The sequence below is a fragment of the Gossypium raimondii genome, chromosome 5 (assembly GCF_025698545.1).
Source record: "Gossypium raimondii isolate GPD5lz chromosome 5, ASM2569854v1, whole genome shotgun sequence".
NCBI lineage: Eukaryota > Viridiplantae > Streptophyta > Magnoliopsida > Malvales > Malvaceae > Gossypium > Gossypium raimondii.
In genome coordinates this window covers 49,198,067-49,224,714 of record NC_068569.1, presented here as the reverse complement: position 1 = coordinate 49,224,714, position 26,648 = coordinate 49,198,067, and the positions used below count along the sequence as shown (strand labels likewise).

The following is a 26,648-nucleotide window of genomic DNA, read 5'->3' as shown; positions in this document are numbered from 1 at the left end:
TGTTTCACTGAAAATGGCTTACTTTTCTAAAAAAGCTAATATTTTCTGGTGTTTGAATGAATCTGTGTAAAATATTTTCTTTTGTTTGGCAGGTTCTTTAAAAATATTTCATAAAAGTTGTTTTCAATTAAACAAACATACATTTGAGATTTTTTTTTATTTTTCATTGTTTAATTGAGTTTATTTTATATCTATAATTTTATATTTTACATTGTTTTACATATATTAAAAATATTTTGTTAAATTTAGGTTTATTGTAATGATTAGTTTTAGTTACATGACTACCAACTGAGTATTTTTTTATTTAAAATGTGACATTAACAAAATTGACAAAAAAATCAACAATGTCGAGAGTTGGACTTGATTTTCAAATCTGGAAAGTAGAGGGATTAAATTTTGAAAATAAAAGTACGAAACTAAATTGCAAATTTTTGAAGAGTATATAGACTTATGACATATTTTAACATTTATACTACAAAACATTTATTATTAATATATTTATAATTGTAATAAATTTTGGTATTAAAATATTAATATTGATATTTTATTGATATATGAATAATATTTTTAAAATTATTATTTTTAAAATTTACTATTAAAATGAAATTTAAATATTAAATAATTTATTAAAAATAATAAATTAGACTAATTATATTAATAATTTATTATATGACTAAATATAAATAATTGAATACTTATGTTTAATAATATTAAAAATATAATATTTTATATTAATATTTTAAATATTTTAAATATTTTAAAAATAAAAAATTTATTATCAATACAATAATATTAAACTTGGTTTAAGTTAATTTTATATAAAAGTAAAATTATCTATTGAGGAGCTCTTTTTCAGAAAATGACTTACGCTTTTCAAAGGGTAAGTCATTTTACAAGGAAAAAGGCTTATTTTCCGTTGACCTGTAAGTCATTTTCCGTTGACCAAGCTGTTTTCTGTGAAACAAACACAGGAAAATGCAGAAAATATTTTCCGTAAAACCTTTTACATGAAAACAAACGGACCCTAAATCCAAATTCTAAAGCTTGTAACATTCACTTACACTTGATGGAATATTACCAGATAATTCATTTGTATCCAAGTAAAGCCCTTCAAACTTGGGAAGATGTTGACACATATCATTAGGTAAACTACCTAATAGGCTATTGCTGGAGAGATCAATAGTCTTCAGAGAAGAAACATTGAAGATAGAAGACGGAATTTGACCTGTAAGGTATTTAATTACTGTAATAATAAGCATTTTCAAACATTACTAATATAAACAGTTCATGGAAGTAAGAAAGTTTGCATAATAAAACCAAATTGTTTAAAAAATTAAAACAATATTTTGATTAATCGATAAATTTAAGATTTTATGTATTGAAGTGGCTTCAAATCTCACTATTATTTTTTGTTTTGTTTTGTTTTGTTTTTTAAATAAAAATACTAAAGTACCTCAAATAGTATAACTTATTTTAAATACGAAAAGATATTTTGAAATTTCTCTAATTGAGTTGGTGCTCATTGACTCGTAACACCAACTTAATTAGATACTTAAATAACAATTAGTTATTCACATTCACCAAAAAAGTAAAAAAATGTTACTTTAGTTTCAAATAACAAATTTTAATTATTTATATAACAAAAACTGTATAAATTTGATAAATAATATATTTATATAATCTAATCTATCATATTTATATTAATTATATATCATTTACAAACTTTTAACATAAATTTATTGACTATTAAGAAAAGAAAAATGAAATGAAATAATGAATAATTTAATTGACAATATATCAATTTTTATATTTTCTACCTATGCTTTAATGATGATCGATTTTTTTATTATCACTATTTTTGAATTAAAAGAATTATTAATATAATTTAATTATATTTTGAATAATGTTACTCTTTTTAATTACATGATGTAAAATCATATTATATATTAAAGAGGGTACATATGCTTTAATTATAGCTTGAAATTTTATTATTACATTTGAGTTATTAATAAATTAATATATTTTAATTATATTCAACTATTTCAATAACTAATTAGAATAATTTTAAAAACATTATTTAAAAGCTATGTATATAAATGTATATGTATATAAATATATTTTCAATGTTGGTTTCTTTTCTTCCACACACAAAGTATTTCTAATGTTTTTTTTTATAACTTTTACTTATATAAAATAGATTAGTTAATACAATAAAAATTAATTACTCTTTTTAAGCTTAATGGAAATTAAAATAAATAAATTCATATAAATCTTATTGTTTATTATCAAATTAATAGATGGTAAAGTATATGGCAAAAAGAAAAGGAAGAATTAAATTCAATAGAATGTTTTTGGACTTGTGGAAAATTTTAAAGTGAAAAACATACCTTCTAAATTGTTGTCAAATAGATATATTTCTTCGAGCATAGTTGAATTAAAAAGGGTAAACTACAAAAATAGTCACTTTTGTTTGCCTCAAGTTACATTTTAGTCACTTACGTTTGAAATGTTACGTTTTAGTCACTTATGTTATTATTTTGTTACGAAGTGATCACTCTTCCGTTAAGTTCCGTTATCTTCCAAACGGTAATCCTATGTGGCAATCCAACTAGATTTTAAGTGTCAACTTAAATTTCCTAATAGAATGAGAATAAATTTTTAATTAAATAAATTTAATTAATTAAAAATTTTAAACCCTAAATCTTAATTAAAAAACCCATCTCCCTTTTTTTAGTTTTTTTTTCAGTTGACTAAGAAAACAGTCACGTCTTTGAGCAGGCCTCAGTAATCATCAATAGCTTGACTCCATATATTTAAGAACATAAAGCTTCTGCCTAAAGATAAAAGGAAAAAGAAGGAAAACCCCACACCAAATTTCTCTGCATTTTATTTTTTGCTTCCACTTTACCCCATTGAAGTGGACATGTTGGCGACCTTATGGATGGAGGAGCTTTCACCAACCAAGAGTAAATAGCTCTACCAAACAGCAGCAACAACAGTACCACCAGTTGAAGCTTTGTATGCATGCGCCAAAGCTAAAAGCTAAGAGCTTTTGGATTTCAAAATCTTTTAGAAGCTTGTGTTACAAAGCTATAGAGTCCAATGTGTATTACTCATAGAGGTTAGAGTATAGTGGTATGATAGTAAATCACTCTGTGTTTTGTCCTTCACCTAGTCCTTTTGAAGAACAGCAAACTGAAATGGAGGGTTTGGTTGAGAAAGAAGGACTCTTTAAAGAGAAAAATGAAAGCTTTAGTGAGAATGGGGTTCAAATGGGAACATTGCCGAGTTGCTTGAAGACAAGGGTAGGGAAAGTAGTTCAAGTTCTGATTTTTTAACATCTGAAACAACCGGGCATGAGGAGGAACACACAGTCACAGTAGTTCCGAGGAAGGGTATGCTGAAAAAGAAAACTAAAAAAAAAGGGAGATGAATGGTTTTTTAATTAAGATTTAGGGTTTAAAATTTTTAATTAATTAAATTTATTTAATTAAAAATCTATTCTCATTCTATTAGGAAATTTAAGTTGACACTTAAAATCTAGTTGGACTGCCATGTAGGATTACCGTTAGGAAGATAACGGAACTTAACGGAAGAGTGATCACTTCGTAACAAAATAATAACATAAGTGACTAAAACGTAGCATTTCAAACATAAGTGACTAAAATGTACTTGAGATAAACAAAAGTGACTATTTTTGTAGTTTACCCAATTAAAAATACGTTTTGGAATCAGCCCACTGAATTGAGTTGTTACTAAATTCAAAACCTGAAGCTTGTTACATTCACCTATGGAAAAAATACTTTATGGAAATCTGACCTGCACACATACTTAACATAAGTCAAAGAGGTTTTCTTTTCTATAATTTGGAGATGTTATATTTTAATGTATTTAATCATATTTTTTCATCAAATTAACTATTTTGATTTTAATGAAATAAAAAGCTCTTACTTTTTTTTATAAAAAAAAACTTTAAACTAAAGAAGCCAAAGAAATTTAGTACCTTCTAGATTATTAAACCCCACATATAAATGTCTAAGTCGTGTCAGGTTTCCAATACTTCTTGGAATGATCCATGTGAATTGATTAATGGACAATGACAAAATTTGAAGGTTGTTGCATTTGCCTATACTTAATGGAATGTTACCAGATAATTCATTCAAACTCAAGTGAAGTCCTTCAAGCTTAGGAATTATGTTGACACATATCATCAGGTAAACTACCTGATAGGATTAATAGCCTTCAGAGAAGAAATGTTGAAGATGGAAGATGGAACCTGGACAGATAATTGATTGAATTCCAAGTTCAAGATCTCTAGATTGGACATGTTAACAAGTGTTTGATGGATTGTGCCTATAAAGTTATTATTTTTCATTTCCAGCCTTTGGACTCTGCGTAAGTTCCCAAGCCATGATGGAATTTCCCCATTAAGACCATTGTAGCTTAATTGGATGATCCTCAAACGGTGCAATTGGCCCAATTCGGTGGGCAGATGGCCATAGAAATTGTTGCTACTCAAGTCGAGAGAGAGTAGGAATGAAAGTTTTCCAAGTTGTGAAGGGATAGTACCTCGAAGATTCATGTTTGTAAGATTCAAAGCTACAACTCTTTCATGGATGATGCCACAAGAAACACCAATCCACCTGCAAACAGAGCTATAGGCTATCCAATTGTTTTCCAAGATATTGTGAGGATCGATTATTCGATCCTTAAACTCGAGGAATGCAAACTAATCGGTGGTGAGATTCCTGGCTGTCATAGCCAAACAAAGTACGGAACATGGTACGAATAGAGCTAAAAGAAGATGAAAGCAAGTGGTGTAGTTTATGATTGCAAGACGGAATAAGGGAAGAAAATAAAAGAGTAGGAAAAGGGAAATTGAAATGATAAAATAGTTGGATGATGAAGAAAAGCCCAGAGAGCCTGCTTTAATATGTTTCAACCCTCCCACACTTCTCCTAATTAAATTCACTCGGGTAGGGTTACAACATTAATTTTCAAAATAAATGTCAAGTCTTCTTTTAAAACACATACAAAGAAGCGAATTTTCTCCAAAATTTCTTCACATTACTCCACATAATCCATACAAAATTAATAAAATATAATTTTTTAATTACTATATATTCTTTTATTTTTTCACAATAATAAGTTGGTTAAATATGCTATTAATCCCTGTACTTTTCAAAATTTGAGATTTAATCCTTATACTTTAAAAGTTAAAAATTAATTCAAAGATATTCTTTTTCTAAACTGAGTGAAATAATAAGCTTTGTTTTCCTTTAACAATTTTTTTGGTATTTTCGCGGATATGAGGAGATACTGAAAATTATTTTACTATGAACTTTTAATTCACTCAAAAAATAAATGTTTTATTTCAAGGAACACAATTCAACATTAGATTTCCCATTTTATATTTTAAATTTTTTGACAACTGCATAATTAACAAAGTATCAATTTTGAGCATTGTGAGAGTTTTATAACTTTCCATATGCGTAATCGACTTTTGAACCCACTTTTTATTTTAGAACTCGGGACATACCTTAAATTTTTATTTTTATAAGTTATTTATAATCTATTTGTAAAAAGTGAATTTTTAAGTGACCGATCACGCTTAACAAAAATGATTGGTGACGTTGAGTCCTTTTTGATAAAATCTTTTTGTTGGAAAGACCAAAGTTTTCATTTTTTAAGAAGTCTTGAATTTAATTTTCTTTTGAATTTTTATTTTAACCAGAAAATGGTCCTTACAGTTATTATTTATTTTCCCCATTTTAATGGTTTTTTCAGGGAGATGAATAGTGGAATGATAATTTTTGGTTAAGGTAAACTCAATTATGTAGTTGATTCTATTTTGATCCTTCAATTATTAATTTTTCGATCTAATTACATATTTTTTAAAAAATTAACACTCTCTTAGTTGCCTCTTAATTGAGGGACAAAAACTTAGACATTTTCTAATCACATTTAATTCAATTGCGTTTAGGATCACATAATTTTCTTTTATTCTTTTAAATTATAAACTGTTTCAAAATTCGGTCAATAGCTTAAGTGAAATTATCCTTTTCGAAATATCAATTTCACTTAAGCTATTGACCGAATTTTCAGCTATTAGTCTTTTTTCCAATCAAATTGACTCTTAGGAGAAATGCAAACTGCGCAAAAGAGTGTAAACAAAGAGGTTGAATTTAATTAGTTTCAAAAGACATAATTAATAATAAACTTATTTATTTAACATGTTAAGAAACCTTTGCTTCATTTTCTTGAACTCAACCACAACATTCTTCCTAACTTTTCTTTTTTGAGGTAATTCAGTTCAACATTTCAAAAGAAATTCCATAATCGATGAAATACAATTTGCTTTAATAATAAATCCGCATCCTCGAAGTCTAGTAGTCCTTCAAACAATGAGCTTTTCAACCACTGCCTTATGGTGATTTACAATATTAACTTCTTTTATTAAAATGTAGTGTGTGTGTGTGTGTGTTTTTTTAATTAAAATTCTTTATAAACTTTTTGTTTTCAAACATAACTTTATATTTATATGTTGTTCAGTTGTATAATTTAAATTATGAGATATATTTCTTTAAAAATATTAATGGAGGTGGGAACATTTGCACTATTAACGTTTTCTTTAGGAAGACCATAAAATAGAAAATAAATAGAATTTTCTTGAAAAAGAAAATAAACAGATTCTTTTAGTCCCAACTTAAATGCTTTTCGAAACGATATTTATTTGTTTTTTTATTATTTGGGAGTAAAGCTCGTTCATTCAGAATTCAATTGAGAGTTACGAAATGATTGTAAAAATTTTAGTAAAAGACAAACGTGGAGAAAATGAGGATTAATGCTGTAGCCTGTAAGAGAGATGATCTGATAAAACTAAGACCATTGGAATATTTATAGGAATTATGTAACTAATGTTGAAGGAAATTTAAAATAAACTAATGTTATGTCTTATGAAATACCTTAAGTAGGCAATATGTAAGATATGGCATTAAAAATAGAAAGGAACTAATGCGCGTTACGAGATTTAAAAGTCCTAGAAATAAATAAGAGGCAAAAAGATTATATAATAAAATGAAAACACAAACCTTAATTGCAATTGAGAAGGTATTGAGTAGTTTATGATCTGATGTGATATATTTATGTTATTTGGTCATTAATAAATACATATAGTGTTTCAGTAATTACAAATGAAAATTATAAGTCACAAAAGTTATGTTATTTGGTTATTAATAAATAGTCGTTATTCAAGTAGATATCTATTGAATAATTATGTTTGTTGCTAAAAATATGACCATCCATTTCGGTAGTTATGTCCCTATGAAGAGACATGAGGTCTCCTACAAATAGGAGTGAAGTTTCATTTGCATAAAAACCCAAAAATATAGAAAAAGGAAGGTTTTTTTTTTCTGATCTCGCACCATTTTTTATACTTCTAGATTGTCCTATAAAAAATTACTGTAGAAATTCTTTATAGAAATTGATTTCCATGCTATGCTCCGCTTAGTGCTTAGCTGATTGTTTTTGTCAGTGCCAAACGTAGACATCCATTGGGCTTTATTGTATCCTTGAGGTTCATTTTCCAGTAACTCTTTTGCACACCATAATATAGGTGGGGGAGACATGCCTTAAAGCTTTTGTTAATTTCTCTTAAGTTTATTTTTATCCCCACTCACCAACAATTTCAAGGTTCTAATTTCGCAATTTATGAGAAATTAAAGAAGGCTTGTTTATTCACCACGCATTCACATGCCGCTACAAGCATGATACTATGAGGATAGATATAGGCAAATGTGGTTGCATCAAGGCCAGAGATCTTGTCAAATTTTGTTTAAAAGAAATATTTATCACATTTATTATTTTACTCTTATTGCATGATTTAGCTTCAAATGTTATGTGTTTATTGAATTACATTATGCAAAATATGTGGGTGTTTCATGCACCAATTACTTGACAAAAAAAAAATCAAATGCTAGTTCATTTTATGCATAATTTTTTGAGATGCATGATTCTGATCAGTATAGAATTATAATATATATTATATATCATGCAAGAAAGAAAGAAAGAAGATGGAATGAAAATGCACGTTTGGGAAAGGGTCTATTAATGGATTGAAAAGTTACTTTCATTTTGAATGGTGATGACATTTTTTTTTCAAAAATTAATTGAACATGCTTTTATTCAATAGAAGCATTATGATCATTCAGGTGAGCCTTCCCAAATTACAAAGTTGCATCACTAGGTCCAACAAATACTTTTAAAATGTTCGATGAATGGTTTCTTGAAACCAAAAAGTACCACTTAAAAAGTGATATCTTTTTGAAGAGTCACTTAGGCACCTATGAATGCTTTATAAATAGAAACTAAGTTAGGATAATTACAATATAACTCGTTCCATCTAATTTGTGAGTGAAACTCTCATTCTTTCTTCTTATTGATACATATTGAACTTGTGATATGAAATTATTTGTTTATTCAAATCATTCTTTCTTCTTATTGATACATATTGAACTTGTGATATGAAATTATTTGTTTATTCAAATCATAATATTAGTAACTAGCATTTGGATGATATTGATGAGGCATCATTTTCATTGCTAAAATGAAAGTTTGCAAATGATTATATAATATAAATGATTTTGGTTGTTGTTTTGCTAAATAACCATAAGTTAAATGAGTTTTATATATGATTGCACATTTTTTATTCTATGTTATAAAGTTTGGACTAAATGTGGTTTTGACTATAAGTCAAATACATATGCATGGTTAATTTTTCTAGTCAATGTAGAATAGTGAAAACCATTAGCTTATATAATAAGATCACTATCCTAGTATGAAATTGTAACATCTTAAAATTCGGGGTTAGGAGTTTTGAGGTTTGTGGTCAGGGCCTGTGAGTAGGGTGAGTAATTGGGTTTGTAGTCGTGCTTTGATGACAGAATGAGCCTATTGGTTCAATGGTAAAGGGTGTGTTAGTTTAACTTTGGGTCCCGGGTTTTAGTCCTTATGTGTGTTTTGGGGAAATAATTTTACTTTGGTGTTTTTTTAAGTTTTAAATACTTATCTATTATTTTTATTTTTATTTTGGAGAGAGAAAAGATCCCAATTTGTTTTTCCACATTCTCCCCTTTTCGCACGCCTGTTTCTTCTTCAATTTCTATTTTCAATTTTTGTTGCTTCTTCTTCTTCTGCCTTATTCTTTTGTTATTCGAGTATTGAAGCGTTTTCATTAGAAAAGTTATTTGCTCAATTGTTAGGTGTGGAACTGGGTAAGTATTAGCATTGTTTTGTTGATGATTCTCTGAATTTTAGATTAATTGCTTAAGGTTTTGTGCTGATTAATAAGGTTTTGAAAAATGGTGGATTTCAGGCGTCGATTGTTAGGGCATTTTCAATCATGAATTTAGGTGTGTGTTCTGCAATTGACTGATTTCGTTATCAATTGCATGATTTCGACAACCCCTTTGTGTGTCTCTTAACTATCTAAATCAGTTAGCGAATTGTTGATGGATTTTGGGAAAAATCTATAGAAGTCTAATGTGGTTTGAATTGTTAACAACTGGGGTATGTTTTGTTGTCATACAACCTTGATTTTAGCCTATTTCGAGGTGGTTTTGTGACCACACAGGCGTGTGCCACACACAGGCGATCCACACAGCCGTGTGCAATTGAGAAATTAGGTTTTAGGCAATTTTTGGTGTCATACGGCCGTGTGGCTAAATTTTGGGATTTTAGTCAATAATCACACAGGCGTGTGTTCTGGACAGACGGCGATGTCCCATGGGCACACGGATGTGTGAGACTTTCACACAGCCGTGTCTGCTCTGCACTTTATTTTAGCAATTTCGGACAGAGAGTTACACAGGCTATTCACACAGCCATGTCTCTAGGTCACACAGGCGTATGTCATAACCATACGACCATGTGCCTCTTTTCACAAAGGTGTGTGCTTGTTTACACAGGTGTGTGCCTTCTTCTCATGGGCATGTAGGCAACCATACAACTTAGGCACTTCCACACGGCCGGGGCCCTGTTTCTCAAATTTTCGTTTGGTGTTGGATCTTGACTTGTTTGTGGTTTTGTGTGTTTCGGCCCTTGGTTAGGCCCTAGAAAGGGTGGTTGGGACTCTATTTCATCTCAGTTTTGCACGTTTGTTTTTAATTATGGAATTAATATAATAGTTTTTTAAAATGCTATTGGTACATACTGCTTGCATTTAATTGATATTAACTCTAAAAATGGTCCACCGCTTATGTATTCTATTATACGAGTCTGTTAGCATGTTGAGTGCATTCTGGCATTTGCATATAAATTTGGGTTTTGGTTGTGAAGAGAAGGATGTCTGATCTGATTTGGTAGTTTTAATTGCAACACAGCTGTACAGTGGTTTACCGTAATATGCTGTACATATGATAGCTCAGCTGCATATTGATATTTCAATGGCTTAGTTCCACATATGTGGTGTGTAGGGTGGATGGGACTTTTGACGTCCTATATGGTGTGCATAGTTGGTTAGGCTTGATTAGCTCATATGTGGTGTGCAGGGTGGTCGAAATGGTGTTCAGTTGGTGGGGTGGGTTCATTTTTAATCTATCTTGCATCTTATTTGTATTCAGTTTGCATTTTAACATACATCGGTTTGTATGGATAAAATGTTAGTGTGTGTTCTAATCAATACATGTGGTTTGTTTGACTTTTGGTTCAAGTTTCCTTTTAGTATACACAGTCTGTGTACCATAACTTGAAATGTTTGTATTTGATATTTTGTCTTTTAATATTCACTTACGTTTCGAACTCACACTAAGCTTGTGTAGCTCACCCCTTTAGTTTTCCCTTTTTAGGTATTCTCATTTTTTGTAGATGGACTCGGCACACTGGAGGTCTCGAAGCATTACGTTTTAAATCAAGCTAATAAAGTATTTCTTTAACTCTAATTTTAAATAAATTTTTTTGGATTGTAAGTACTGTTTTTGAAATTGTGGTACGAATTTTGTGCCATACACACGTAAAGTGTTATTAGAACTGAAGTTTCGAAAAAGGGAGATTTTTTTTTTATTTTTGAACATTTTCTGTCGTATCCTAATTACCATTTTGACTTTGGCATATTTTGTTAAATGATTTAGCGTGATTTAAGCAATAGTTTTCTGACAAAGTTTCAAACAATTGTTTGGTAAATTTTCTAGAATCACTTCAGTTGTCAATGTGACCTCCAAGATCCAGTCAAAACTTCTAGGCTGGGTTTTGGGGTGTTACAGAAATCTTCTAGTGAGAATATATAATGTGATAATCATATATTTGAAATTGAGATCATACCATGCATATTTACGATTATGCATATGGTTTTTTATAAATGGCTTGGATATGATCTATAATCTCGTGGTTTTATAAAATTTTAAGATGTAGTAACTTTTGAAATTTACTATGGAAGCCATGAATCAAAGATCTTGCAAGTATGAAAATAGAAATATGAATGCTATTTGACCCATTTAGATGATCGACATGATTTTGATCATAGTCAGAAAGTAATTGATAATATCCATGGTGAAAGGTGAATAAATGTGTGATTTTGTTGTCTCTCGATTAGACAGATAATGATCCTTTAATATGACATATATGTTACACCCTTGTATATATAAAGTGATTTTATTGTCACTAGACTGGACAGTTGATGGTCCTTTAATATGACATATATGTTACATCCTTGTATATATAAAGTGTGTTGAGAAAAACAATGTTATTTGACTATAAATGAATTTTTTTTAAAGACATGTACTGACTTAGAAAAGAAGCTATGACAAACAACAAATATGTTGTCTAGTTTCACCAAGAGATTTGAGGCTTCTTCACAACAACATACTTGGTGAAAAAGACATGATGCATGGTTTCATATATTTGGTGATTGTGAAATTAATTTCTTGGATATTAAGAAATAAATCAAGTAGACAAATATGAAATCATCATGATAAGAAAAGATAAAGTGATTATTGTAATTTGACAATAGTAAAAAGGTTGTCCCTGATAGCATTCTTTTTCAAAAGAATGGGTAATTTAAAATGGTAAAGATGTTGGCCTTGTGAATTTTCAAGACACAAATAAATATAAAGTTTCACTTGTGGTATGGATAATTAACATAGCTATGTTGAAAATTTAGAAATTTAGGGATGAGGTACATGCCTATAATATTTAAGTCACCCATGCTGGAAACTCAACTCAACGTTTGATATAACATCAAGTCTTGAGTTCAATGAGACAAAGTATATTATCAATATGTGATCGCTAACACTATAAAATAATTTATCATCCCAATGTAAAAAAGTTAGGTACCCGTAATGATAAGGGGAAGGATAAGTATTATACTCTTAATAGACCCATAACATAAATATGTCAGTGTTATAATTACAGGAGCACTCTTGATGGGATCTGCCTATGTGAGCGGAAGTGTTGTGTAACTAGATTTTTGTGCAAATGTATAATTCATTCAAGTAATAAGTAAGTAAAATGAGTTATTGTCTCCCCAGGGGCTGTGTAAGTTAATCAATTATCTGCAAAATTATAAGTTAACAATTTAGTGATAAAAACACAATAATTTGAGTGATGATGATTAAACTAGATTAATTTAACTAAATGCAAGATTGATCCCTGTCGAAACCACTTTTTGAAAACAAAAATTAGTAGTTGACTTAAAAATGAAAATCAGAGTCGCCACCGATATTTTATTGAGGTGTGATCGGACCACCTTGAAAACAATTATAGGTCTACGAACTTTGAAAAAATAGGTTTGGGAGTCGATTACGCACGAGGAAAGGTTAGCACCCTCGTAACGCCCAATATTGGTACCGAATGGATTGTTTAATGTCTTAGTGTCAAAAATTTGAAAAGATTTTAAAATACGATCCTTTTAACTTTAACTAAATTGAATTAAATGATAAGACACACTTATTTCAAAGAAATAAAATGTCACACCCAATGAGTTAGGGCGCAACATTTTTAATCTTCAAGATTAAGTTTATCTTTTGACTTTTTAAAACCTATACATTTTGAGAAGGATATCTAGTTATTCGGGTCAAATGAAAAATCAAAACCCTGTAAGTTAGGGCTCAATTTCCCAAAATTTCTAAATACCGAATATTGCCTTTATTATTTTTTTTAAAATCTTTAATTCGAGGTGGCAAAAAGTCATATCCAGTGAGTTAGGATCCAACATTTTGAAATCCCGAAAAACTTTTATTTAAAATTTGTATGGTTTTATTGCAAAAGAAATACTTTGCTATCTAAATTCATCGAAAAAAATTGAAGCCCGGTAAGTTAGGGCACAATCTTCTCGAGAATCGTGAATACCGAGTATTTTTAAAAATTTAAGGAATAGAATGATTTTAGTGCTCTAATGAAACACAATTTTTAAACAAATGTAGTATGATTGAATAGTAATGTATAATGTAAAAGATATAATTTATAATCTAAATACACACTATGGGATAATAAACAAGCAATAGACAACAATAATAGCAACAACAATTTTAATCACATTATGCAAATATCAATATTAATATTCAAAAACTAAACAAATCCATCATCAAATTTTTAAAAGATACACCAAGATAATACAAAAATATATCCTATGTATAAAAGTTTTAAAATAAAATATATAAGAATATTCAAAAGGTGAATTTTAAAACAAAATAAAATAAAACATCAAAATATATATAAATTATATCAAATTTTCATAAGAATATATATATATATATATTAATAAATGATGAATTAAATAAGAATATGTAAAGTTTGAAAATAAAAGTATATAATGGATTTTAAAAATAATGTATGATAATTTTAAAACATGTTAGTAATAATTTAAAATAATAGTATATTATATCTTAAAATCATAATAATAATAAGTTAAAAATAATGTCAAGCTAAATATTAAAATAATATTAGAAATAATATATTAAGATAAGTATTAATTTATTTTAAAATTATACTATTAGAGGCTAAATTAGACATGAAATATAATTTAGAATATAAAATAATAAAATAATAATAATGGATTAAAAATAAAATTGGAATTTTAATAAAAATTTTAAAAACACTACAAATAGAAATAAAAGGAAAATAAAGATAAACTAAATTTGTAATCGACTTGAAAAATGAGGGACTAAAATAGCAAATAAGAGCAAAAATCTGAATATTCAAAGTCAATCGTAGAAAACGACACCGTTTAAACATGGATCCAAATGTAATTAGAATCAAATATGCGATATAAATTAAAAAAATGAAGAAAATCAAATTGAAACTATAGAAAACAAAGGGGGACTTGTTACGCAAATAGACCAATAAACCAAAATGAGCGGATCCTGCCCTCGGGTCAGGTCACCGCATGGGTCTGAGCTTCTAAACGGCATCATTTTTAAAGCAACTGAAGAATGTTTAAAACGGGGTTGTTTTCTTCACAATATATAACCTAGAATAAAATCTAAACTAACAGCCTCCCATCATTTTCTAAAAAACTTTAAAGAACCCTAATGATCTCTCTATGCCCCGCTCCATGCCTAAGCCAACCAAAGGCACTTTGATTTCCATCCAACTCCGATTGCGACGGAGTAGAAGGAAAGTCGGCCACCAGGTAAGCTTTTAGTCCTTTTATTTATCTTTTCTTTCATTTTAGCACACAAATCATCAAATAGAAAAAAAGAAACCAAAGAAAGAAAAGAAAAAATAAATCTGCAATTACCTTTCAAACATTTTCTTTTGATTTCTCTGAATATTTTTTGGTTTTTGTATTCAATATGCGTAACCGTTTACAGATTTGGTTGGCTCTTTTTATAGTCGAGACAGAGTCAAAAGAAAAAGAAAAAAAGCTTGAACCTTTTTACATTTTTCTCTATTTTTTCTATTATTTACTGTCACTGTTTTGTTGCTCTGTTGTTGTTGTCTGTTTCTATTGCAGGAGTGGCCGTACGATGACGTGGCACAACGCGTGGCGAATGCACAGAGGGTGGTGCTAGAAGCTGTTAGGCGCGCGACGGCTTAGGCAGATAGAGCTTTAGGGTTTCTCTCAGGACTTATTTAGGGTTATTGGGTTTGTAATCAGGCCTAGTATTTGGGCTAGACATTTAGGGTTTTAGTGATTAGGCTTCAATTTGAATTTGGCCCATTGTAATTGACTTTATTGACATTGGACTTTTAATAATTTTTATTTATTTGGTTTTTTATTGGTCCAGGCAAAATGGGTATTACAGCTGCCCCTCTTTGCTCGTTGTCGTGTAACGGGAACGGAGCAAAGACTTTAAAATGGCCAATTTTGCCTGGTCGTGCTGGACCTTGGTGCTCCTCTTCTTCAAGTAGCCTCATTCATTCTACTGCATCTTTAGGGGTATAGGAATTGGTGCTTCGATCGACTCCACTGTAACATCAGGGAGATAGGATTTGTAACTCTTCGAAGGAACATTTGCTATCATCAGTCAGCTTCACTACAACTTCGAGGAGACAAGACTTGTAGCTTCAACTTGTTCCACTGAGGTTTGATGCGATCTGCTCTACTGTAACTCATAGAGATGAGATCTATGATTTTAATCCGCTCCACTGCAACTTCAGGGAGATAGGATCTGTGGTTTTAACCTACTCCACTGCTGCCCAGGGAGATAGGACTGGCGGCTTAAATCTGCTTCCCTACTACCTTGGGAAGATAAGATTCACTGTTTTTTATCTGCTCCACTACTGCTTAAGGAGACAGGATCTACAATTTTCAACCTATTCCACTGTTGCCTAGGGAGATAGGACTTACAATCTTCAACCTATTCCACTGCTGTGCAGGGAGATAAGACTTACAATCTTCAACCCATTCCACTGCTGTCTAGGGAGATATGACTTACAATCTTCAACCTATTCCACTGCTGTCCACTGCTGTCCACTGCTGTCCAGGTCTCTGTTACCTTTGGCATCCACTCAACAAGTTTATTATACTCACACTAGCGATCTTGAAGATCAATCTCGTGTTTCAGAATACTAGTTGTGACATCGATGTCTCGACCATCCAACTAAACATGTCTAGAGCGTGGTCTAATCCTCTTGTAATAAAATTATTCATGAGAATCAAGAATGTTCTTTTTTGTGCTGCCTACCATGTTGGCAAAATTCACAAATTATTTTTTCTTCATCAAACATTGTGTATCAGAAACTCAGTTTACAGAAACGAGGTTTCGAGGCCACTTTTTTTGACACTACTAAAAATCGGGTCGTTAAAGAAAATACAAAGGAAGAAAAAACATGTTTAGACAAGCCAAGAGCCTTTGGCTTTGCTCCAACAATAGGAGACATAAGAGTTGTGTTATCAAATAGATGAATGCTAATCATTGCGATCAAACCGGTGATTTTGATGATGTTAATGGTTATTTTGGTGGAGAGGTAGGAAATTAATCATCATATATAATATAATTATGCAATTCAAGCCTATATTGTATGTTCATACATAAAATTTTCATGGGAGGTCCAAAGGCAATTAAATGACTTGTATGCTTGCTAAAATTTTTTGAAAGGACCAAAGGCAATTGAACATTCATAAAATAGTCTCCAAATACTATAAAGACAAATAAAATCCACATGAGCATTAGAGTTGATTAAGCTGCGCATTAGCAGAACTTCCATCATAGGAAATATTACTTGGCACTTGGTAGTATATATGTAGACTTTGACTTTGCATTCAATAATGGCAAAACCACCTCTTGATTTAGAAAAACAACATAATCCATGAAACATTGATAGCCCAATACAAATTTCATGTAGAAAAAAGTCTTTGTTTTGTAGCGCATAATAGTAAAGCATGCGAAGTTTTATTCTTCTTATTGGCCTCCTTTAGTTTTCCTTGATCAACAACCACTAGCCAAAAACACAATTAGATTAGATTATAAATGATACATTCAATTATGATAATATTAAATAGAACACACCCTAAATAAATCTAAATAAATGGAGAGTAGCAAATTACCTGACAAGGCAAGGTAGCTTAGTTAAGACCAATGTGTTAGACTTGTCCCTGCATTGAACAATCTAGAAGAAAATGAAGAGAAACACTGAGACAACTCTTGAAAACAGATTAAACTTATATGTCATTGCTTGGATAAACTATGATTACCCATAACAGACCTTGTATTTGACTTTTTGTTAAGGGAGATCAACTCTTCAGGAGAAGTCTTCTGAGTGTTATCTGCCAGGTAGTCAACATTGCCCTCAACAACAAAAGGTATTGTCCCCATGTCGAGATTTTATTCCTAGCCTCTACAGAAAAATCATGAAGAATACGTGCGAAAGGATTCAAACCACCAACTAACGTATATGTAACATTTACCTCGCAATCATCTCCGTAAACCCATAGAGATCTTTGCAGAATCAAGAGACAAAACCCCAACTCAAGAATAATACCATTTGTTGAAGAGTCTGTCAAAATAACAAATGAAATTTAAATACATAGTTTTTCAGTGAAAGAAAATAACATATTTAATTAGAGAAAAACAACAAAAGATCCAACAATAAAGTCCGTAGTAAAAGATTAAAACAAAATTATACCGTAATGAAATAAGAAACTAAGAAAACCAAATCTAACAAAGAAAATAACTTGATGTCCCAAAGCTACCATAAACCGTAATTCATGGGAAGGCCTGCTACTCATTTTGATTTTGCAAAAGAAGTTTGAATTCCGAAGAGAGCAAATGATTGAGCAAAAGAAAGAAATTAGTTTATTAATTTTCACAATTTATAAGACAATCTTCAAGGAGACCGATACCGACATATTTGATATCTATAATTAAACTGCTAGAATAGATTAAAAATGTTAATAAAATTAAGTGTGAATTAATAACCACAAGTGTACTCATTACTTACCATCTTTGTTAAACATGTTTGATGTTGTTTAGCAACCTTTGTTTGATTTTCTTTAGCTCAGCCACAACATCTTTCATATCTTTTCTTTCTTCTGGTAATTCAGTTGAACAATTCAAAGCCAACTCCATGATGGATGAAATGCAATTTGCTTTAACAATAAAGTACTCATCCTCTCTTTTTAATAAATCAACATCTGCAATTTCTATCGCTCCTTTAGGCAATGAACTTTCCATCCAATGCCTTATAGTCCTTTCTTCAGCAAAAAAATTATCAGTTGGCTTCTTCTTTGTGAAAGTTTCTATGAGGACAATCCCATAACTATAGACGTCACATTTTACAGAAACAATTCCTGCAGATCCAAATTCTGCATTTCAAGTATAATTAGAGCATCGTTAATCCTTAATTATTTCTAAAATGATTATTCAAATATATATCCACCTACACACGAAACAAAAATATAAAATGCAAATTAGAAAAATAATAATACAAAAATAAAAAATTCACCTGGTGCCATATACCCAATAGTTGCAAGAGTCATGGTATGCTTCATTAAGTCACCTTCTCCCAACAATTTGGCAATGCCAAAATCTCCCACATGTGCAACCATGTCTTCATCTAGTAAAATATTGTTTGGTTTTAAGTCACAATGAATTATAGGTGTTGGATGTCCATTGTGGAGATGTTCTATAGCTGATGCAACATCAATCATTATGTCAACCCTTTGTATGATATCGAGGAAATGGTTTTTAGAATGTAACAATTTCTCAAGATTTCCGTTAGACATGTAACCAAGCACCAAGGCTTTGAAGTCAACACTTGAGCAGCAGGTAATGACCTTCACAATATTACGATGAACTATATTACTCATAGCATCACATTCAATGTCAAAACTCCTAAATGCTCCCTCTGTTTGCAAATTGAAAACTTTTATTGCAACTTCCATTCCATCTGAAAGCCTCCCTTTATATACATATCCAAAACTCCCTGAACCAAGCATATTGCTTTCCTCAAATCCATTAGTTGCTCGTGAAAGTTCAGCATGTGAAATTCTTCTCGGTGTTTTCAAAGACAACAAATCATCTTTAATTGGTAGAGTTGTACTCCTTCTTTGGCATCTTCTATACATAATAGTTAACACTATTAGTAGTACGACAACACCAATTGTTGGTAAACCATACCTTAAAGCATGCAATATAATCTTTTCGGAGTTTTCGTGAATGTCGTTTTTGCAAGGTGGGACTAGCAATCTAGGTGGACCACAAAGTGCATAATTCTTCATGAATGATGTGCTAGAAAAGTTTGAAAAACTTCCTTCAGTAGGAATTTCCCCTTCAAGTCTGTTGAAAGACACATTAAAATACTTTAGATGTAAAAGCTTTTCCAACGATTTAGAAATGACTCCAGAGAGATTGTTCTTACATAAATCCAGGGATTCCAAATTAATCAAACCACCAAATGATTCAGGGATATGACCATGTAGTTTATTATTTGATAAATCTAATGTAACCAAAGTTTGAAGACTCCCAAATGTGGATAAAATATCGCCCATGAGAAGATTCCTTGATAAATTTAGTTTCCCTAGACTCCTCAAATTTCCAACATCAATAGCATGAGAATTGTGAAGATGGTTTGATGATAAATCTATTTCTAAGATATCTTTAAGATTCCACAAAGTTGAGGGTATTGCCGAACTCAATTTGTTGGAATTTAAGTAAAGATATCCCAAAGAATAAATATTACCCAGACAAGAGGGTATAGATCCGTACAGCTTATTCAACCCTAAAAACAATTTGTATAGACTCTCCAAATCACAAAGGCTCTCTGAGATAGGCCCTTCTAATTTATTAGAGGAAAGATCTAGACCTTGGAGTTTTTGCAGTCCTCTTATTGATGTTGGAATAAATCCACTTAACTTATTATAGTCAAGTTCTAAACGCAACATGTTGCTTAAGTTACCTATTTCCGTAGGAATATTGCCCATAATCTCACAATTAGAGGCCACAAAGTCTCGAAGGGAGTTTGAAAGGTTCCCGATATAAGTAGGAAGAACACCACTCAATGGATTTCCTGAAACAATTATTCTTTTCAGATGCTTGCAATTCGCCAAAGAATAAAGAAAGGTCCAGTCATGATCAATAGCAGATCCTGCAATCAATTTATTGTTTTGGATATGAAGGCATTCAAGGTATCTTAAGTTGCCAAGCGTTTTAGGGATTGGGCCAGAAAATAAGTTATTTCCCAAGTCTAGTTCCTTAAGCATGGAAACATTGGAGATAGAGTTGGGAATGTTTCCGCTAAGATTATTTCCCCACAATAAAAGATTCTCAAGCTTTGGAGCATTGGTAATGGGTGGTAAATTACCTGTAAAATAGCATCTTTTAGTATACATATTCACAAAATATATAATACATTAAAAATGAACTCCTAAGTATTGTTAGCCCAAGCCTTGTGTTGAAATCATCTTTACTTTCTAGATTTAAAATTGATTGAATATCAAATTTAAAAATATATAATACATTAATAATTTTTTAAATATTGTAAATCTTTAAATCAAAGAAAAATAAAAGTTTAAGATGAGAATGTGGCATCTAATCAATATTCCTTTATTTTCCTTATATACAACTTTTCTCTAATTTTTAATTAATATGTATTGAAAATAAAAATAATTTTATATTGTGCAGGTCATTAAAAATTAAAAATCAGATTTTTTAATAAAAATGTAGGAAATGTTTTAAAAATTTAAAAATAAGAAAAAACATAAATTGTAAAATAATTATAAAGAATACTAAAAAATGTAAACAAAAAAATTCTCAGCTTTATAATAATGCAGTTTTTAGAAAATAAAATGCAAAAAGAAAACCCGAAAAAATAGGGAAAATCAGAAAAACTTAAAAAGAATCAACAAACCGCGAAGAAGGTGAGTTGTGGACTGATAAGATCAATTAGAAAAAGGTTTCGGGCTTTCGGCTTAATTAAATAAAGTAAATTAAAATGCCAAAAAGAAGAGAAAGGAAAACACTATTCATTGTTTAAAGTCCATGTTGGTATAATTAATATCTACGTTTCGTGTTGGATTAATTAATTATTTTTAATTAAATTATATTGTAAAATTTAAAAGCTGGAATTTACTTAAAATTTTTGAACTCTTCATGTATTAGAAATTTAATTTCTATACTTCTATCTTTTAGAATTTAGTCTCTTTACTCTTTGAATTTAAAAATTAGGTTCATTTGTTAATAATGTTAAATAGTTTTTGTATTGGTATGACATTTTGAAAAGCTAAAATGAAAATAGAAAAACAATATAAAATATTTACAAAATTATTAAAATTTGTAAAAATAGAAAAATCTAAAATTATAAAAATTAAAAGAATATACTAAAAATAAAAAATATATTAGATATTTTAACATTTTTGAAATTTTTAAATGGCTGAGAGTTTGAACTTGTGATCATTGTGTCTTGGAAGGATACCACCTATAACAATTGTTTTTAAATTCAATTACTCAAAATTAATAATCGGTACATCTTATTAGGTGATAAATTTGGATAAGTCTTTTATTTTCAATTTATTTAAATAATAAATAAATAATATTTTAAATTATTCCAAATATTTTTACTAGTTGAAGATAGATTGTTTCTCTCTAAACCAATATCTTAAGAACCATTATTGAATGCTTGACTAATCTAAAGAATTTTGGTACAAAAGCAGAAAAAGCATGTACACGATGATGGATGAAGAAAGCTTGCTCTGGATATTAAATAGGAGTCAAATCAAATAAACATGTTACTAGTAACACTAGTAAAACGCTAAAACTTGATGTATTTTAAAATATTAAAATGTTGATATAAGAATTTATTAAAATTTTTTTATAAAATTGGTTGTATTATAATAAAAATTATAATATCAAATTTTTAATATTTTAAATGTGATTAACGAATGTATACTTTATTTCAAGATACATAATTTTTACTAGTTTTTAATTTTTTATTTTTTATAATATTTAACAATTTCTAATAATTTTATTATTTTTACAATTTTTTAGAAAAATTAAAAATTTGTAAATTTTAAAAATTATAGATTTATAATTTAGTTACTTTTTTATAATTTTATTTGAATTTATATATATTTAAAATTTTTTATTTTTTATTTCTAAATGATGATGCCACCGTGACGTCGGGACGTGTATCACATGGCAATTTATGATTGGTTGGATATCCCAACTGAATTTTTTAAGGACCATAGGATTGTGTCGGAAACACCTGGTAATGTTGGGGACTACATTAGAAACGTTTGATAACGTTAGGGACTAAAGTGAGTCAAAAGACTTTAAGGATCAAAGTGAGAAAAGCAGTATACTTTAGAGACTAAAGTGTGCATTAAGCCTTTAAAAATATATCTATAATATGTATAAATGTATGAGTTTTGAGAAGCTTTTGATATGATAATTATATAGTCTTTGTTATTTATTATATTACTGATATTTTTAACATTTTTTATTTATCAAATTTATAAATAAGAATTTTGGTTTTACTAAAATATTTGATTAAATAAATTCATGAAAAATTTAGCATCTTTATAAATAAAATTTCCATTCTATTAAAAATTATTAAAATAATTTATATAATAAAATTTAAAATTCATATTGAATTACTTTATACTTAAATTATTACTAGAAACTCTATCATAAGTATATGCGTGTAGGAACAACGTGTTTAGAAAACATATTTGTGTTTTAAAATAATATACAATAAGTAATCAAATCACTGATTAATACTAATAATAAATGACATATGTAAGATATTAAAATAAAAAAATAGATTAAATTGCAAGTAAAATAAAATTTAAACATATGAATACGTCATATTAATAATACTAATTGAATACAATTATTTATTATGGTGTTGTTGTCAATACTAAGTTGGTGTCTAGTTAATTTGTGATGAACTTTAATCAACAACATTATTAATATATATAATTCATGGAGGTAATAAAATGTATAAAAATTTAAAATAAAATTTTGGTTTTACGTATTGATGTGGGTTCAAACCCCACCATAAACATTTTATTTTGTTCTTTAAATAAAAAGACTTAAGTACCCTCAAACAATATAACTTATTTTAAATAAAAATGATATTTTTCAATTTCTCTAACCCAATTGATACTTGATTGACTTATGACACCAACTCAATCGAAGCTTAAATAATAGTATAGATGTTCATTACTTTAATTTTAAAGAGCAAATTTTAATTATTTATATAACAAATAACTTTATAATTCATATATAAATTTTATAAGTAATATATTTATATAGTTTAATCTAATCTATTATATTTATATTAAGTATATATCATCTACAAATTTTAAGATCAATTTATTGCCTATCAAGAAAAGAAAAAAATGAAATTACAAATATATCGATTTTTATATTTTGTCCGGATGGTTTAATGATGATAAAAAAATTATTAGCACTGGTTTTGAATTAACAAAAATAAATTATATTTTTAACTATATTTACCAGTTATTATTTTGAATAATATTACTATTTTTAATTACATAAACTAAAATTATATTAGATATTAAATATGGTGCATATGCTTTAATTATGGCTTGAAATTTTATTATTATATTTGAAATATTAAATAAATTAATATTTTTAATTATGTTCAACCATTTGAATAAGAAATTAAAAATAATAATTAGAATAATTTAAAATTAATTAAAAATTAAATGGTTAAAATCAAGTGTCAATCTATATAAATGGGAATTAAAATTTTAAGATAAATCAATTCATATAAAACTTATTGTTTATTATGAAATTAAAATGATAAAGTATATGACGAAAAAGGCAGAAACAAATTAAACAGAATGCATTTTGGACTTTGGAAAAAGATAAAGTGAAACACATACCTTCTAAACTGTTGTCATTTAGATATATTCCTTGGAGCATAGTTGAATTAAAAATACTTTTTGGAATCAGCCCACTGAATTGATTTGCTGCTAAATTCAGACTCTGAAGCTTGTAACATTCACCCATACTTGATGGAATATCACCAGATAATTCATTATGTTCCAAGAAAAGCCATTCAAGCATGGGACAATGGTGACACAAAGCATTAGGTAAACTACTTGATAGACTATTGTTGGAGAGAAAAATAGTCTTCAGAGAAGAAATGTTGAAGATAGCAGTCGGAATCTGACCTGCAGACATAATCGAAAAATCAAGGTGTTAAAACTGCCTATTTTGTTAGCATAAATTAAAGAGGTTTTCTTTTTCTGTTCTACAGTAATTTGGAGATGTTAGATTTTAATATAATTAAGCATATTTTTTTATCAAATTAACTATTTTGCTTTGAATGAAATAAAAAATCTCACTTCTGTAATCCATTACAAATCTAACTCTTTTATATATAAAAAAATACTTTAAACTAAAGAAACCAAAGAAATTCAGTACCTTCTAGATTATTCATCCTCAAATATAATTCTTCGAGTCGTGTCAGATTTCCAATACCTCTTGGAATGATTCCCGTAAATTGATTATAGGACAATGCCAAAATTTGAAGGTTGTTGCATTTGCCAATACTTGATGGAACGTTTCCAGATAATTCATTCCGACTCAAGTAAAGCACTTCAAGCTTGGGTAAATGTTGACACATATCATTAGGCAAACTACCTGATAGGCTATTGCTGAAGAGACTAATAATTTTCATGGAAGAAATTCTGAAGATTGAATATGGAACCTGGCCAGATAATTGATTGAATTGCAAGTTCAAGATCTCTAGATTGGACATGTTAACAAGTGTTTGAGGGATTGTGCCTGTAAAGCTATTGTTTTCCATTTCCAGCCTTTGAACTCTTTGTAAGTTCCCAAGCCATGCTGGAATTTCCCCATTAAGACCGTTGTAGCTTAACTGAATGATCCTCAAACGATGCAATTGGCCCAATTCTTTAGGCAGATGGCCAGATAAATTGTTGCTACTCAAGTCGAGAGAAAGTAGAAATGAAAGATTTCCAAGGTGTGGAGGGATAGTACCCCTAAGATTCATGCTTGTAAGATTCAAAGCTATAACTCTTTTATGGAGGATACCACAAGAAACACCAATCCAATTGCAAACAGAGGTAGAGGCCGTCCAATTGTTTGCCAAGACATTTTGAGGATCGGCAATGCGATCCTTAAACTCGAGAAGCACAAACTGATCGGAGTTGAGATTCCTGGTTGTCATAGCCAAGCAAACTACGGAACATGGTATGAATAAACCTAAAAGAAGATGGAAGCAAGTGTTGTAATTCATTATTGCAAGACGAAATGAGCCAAGAAAATAAAAAAGTAGGGAAAGGGAACTTGAATTGATAAAAAGAAAAGTTGGATGATGAAGAAAAGCACTAAGAGCATGCTTTAATATGCTTTAATATGATGGAGACAACTACAAGCACTAATAACATATTTTCACCTAATAAATTATAAAAAAATTAAAAAAATAAGGTTAAAATTTTAACATATCTGTTAGATAAAATTTAAGATTTAATTATTAAACTTGACAACTTAAATATTAAATCTTATTGTTTGAATTTTAAAATTTTAGTCCTATCATAAATATTGTGAGCCTTTTTTTTAATCAAATTTTGTCAAGTTGACTTATTAATTAGGTTTCCCTCATATGATGTGGTATATGATTGATAAAAAATAAACATGTTAAGTTGATATATTTTGACAAAAACTACCAATGATGATAATGATTGGATTAAAATTTTAAATTAAAAATTGTAGGGATTAAATTTATAACTTTTAAAGTATAAAGACTGAATCTCAAATTTTATAGAAATACAGGGCTAACAACATATTTTAGCCACCAAATAATATCTACAATTTTCACTTAAAACTACATTGGACTTAATTGGCTAAGGGTTAACATATCAATTGATTTATGAGTTTCACACTTTTTTTATAATGTTGTACTTTTGGTTTTGTGCAATGTGATATACATATTTGGTAAAAGTTATATATTTTAATACTTAAAAGGAATTTTAGAGTTGATTTAATGAACATTAATTGTTAATATTATTTTGATATTTATATGTATTTTCATTTTATAAATACTATTAAAAATATTTTTTAAATGAATGCTATTTAAAAACATTATTAAAAATAAAATATTATATGAAAGTTAAAATGATCTAAAAAATATTTTAAAATTTTAAATACTTTATACAATATTTAAAACTGTTTAAAATTTCTAAACCCTAAAAATAAATAAAATATAATTTTGTCTAAAAATTCAAAAGATATATATTTAAAATTTTATATGAAATTTAAATGATTTTAACAGTAATATATTTTAAAAATGATAGTAATGTTATAAACTTGAAAAAATTTGTAATTTAATTACATACATTTTTATATATTTTTTCTAACATATCATTATTTGCATCTTGTTACATTAAAGAATTGAAGATATATTTGAGTAGTTAGCCTTTTTATAAAAAGAACTATACTTAGAGCAATGCTTATTATTGAACTGTATTATATCACTTGTTCAAGTATTTATTTATAAAATAAAATAATTATAGCCTCTTATATTAAATTCATGTATCTATTTTGCATCTTTTATTATAATATGATTTAATAATTTTAATATTTTTATAGAATAATATGCTTTAAAATTTTTTTATCATTTATAAAAATTATAATAAACTTACAAAATTATTTAATGATATTTAATTATCAACGGAAAAAAATTATATCATATATGTAATAGGTCAATTTAGCTCGGGC

At 28.7% G+C, this 26,648-nt stretch overlaps 1 protein-coding gene across 4 annotated transcripts; it reads right to left on the bottom strand.

The window, feature by feature from the left end:
• Nucleotides 1–16,554: 16,554 nt before the first annotated feature.
• LOC105766368 (probable LRR receptor-like serine/threonine-protein kinase At3g47570) lies at nt 16,555–25,241 on the bottom strand. 4 transcript variants are annotated; one of them, XM_052629975.1, is made up of 8 exons: nt 24,330–25,241; nt 23,786–24,076; nt 18,382–20,238; nt 17,878–18,241; nt 17,345–17,433; nt 17,143–17,274; nt 16,985–17,046; nt 16,555–16,875 (listed from the first exon to the last, which is right to left on the bottom strand). In XM_052629975.1, exons 1-4 carry the CDS (start codon nt 25,165–25,167, stop codon nt 17,886–17,888), a joined length of 3,342 nt encoding a protein of 1,113 aa, XP_052485935.1. In that variant the 5' UTR covers nt 25,168–25,241; the 3' UTR covers nt 16,555–16,875; nt 16,985–17,046; nt 17,143–17,274; nt 17,345–17,433; nt 17,878–17,885. The 4 variants fall into 4 exon arrangements, with proteins under 4 accessions (XP_052485935.1, XP_052485936.1, XP_052485934.1 ...); XM_052629976.1 differs by having other exon boundaries at nt 17,143–17,267; XM_052629974.1 differs by having other exon boundaries at nt 17,143–17,433.
• Between the last annotated feature and the right edge of the window lie 1,407 nt (nt 25,242–26,648).

Excerpts from the sequence above, each read along its gene's own strand:
- LOC105766368 (XM_052629974.1), bottom strand. The coding sequence starts at position 25,167 with ATGAATTACAACACTTGCTTCCATCTTCTTTTAGGTTTATTCATACCA. Across the intron at positions 24,077-24,329 it reads GAGGATGAATAATCTAGAAG|GTCAGATTCCGACTGCTATC; the intron begins GTACTGAATTTC and ends TTATGTCTGCAG. Across the intron at positions 18,242-18,381 it reads TATTGGGTATATGGCACCAG|AATTTGGATCTGCAGGAATT; the intron begins GTGAATTTTTTA and ends CTTGAAATGCAG.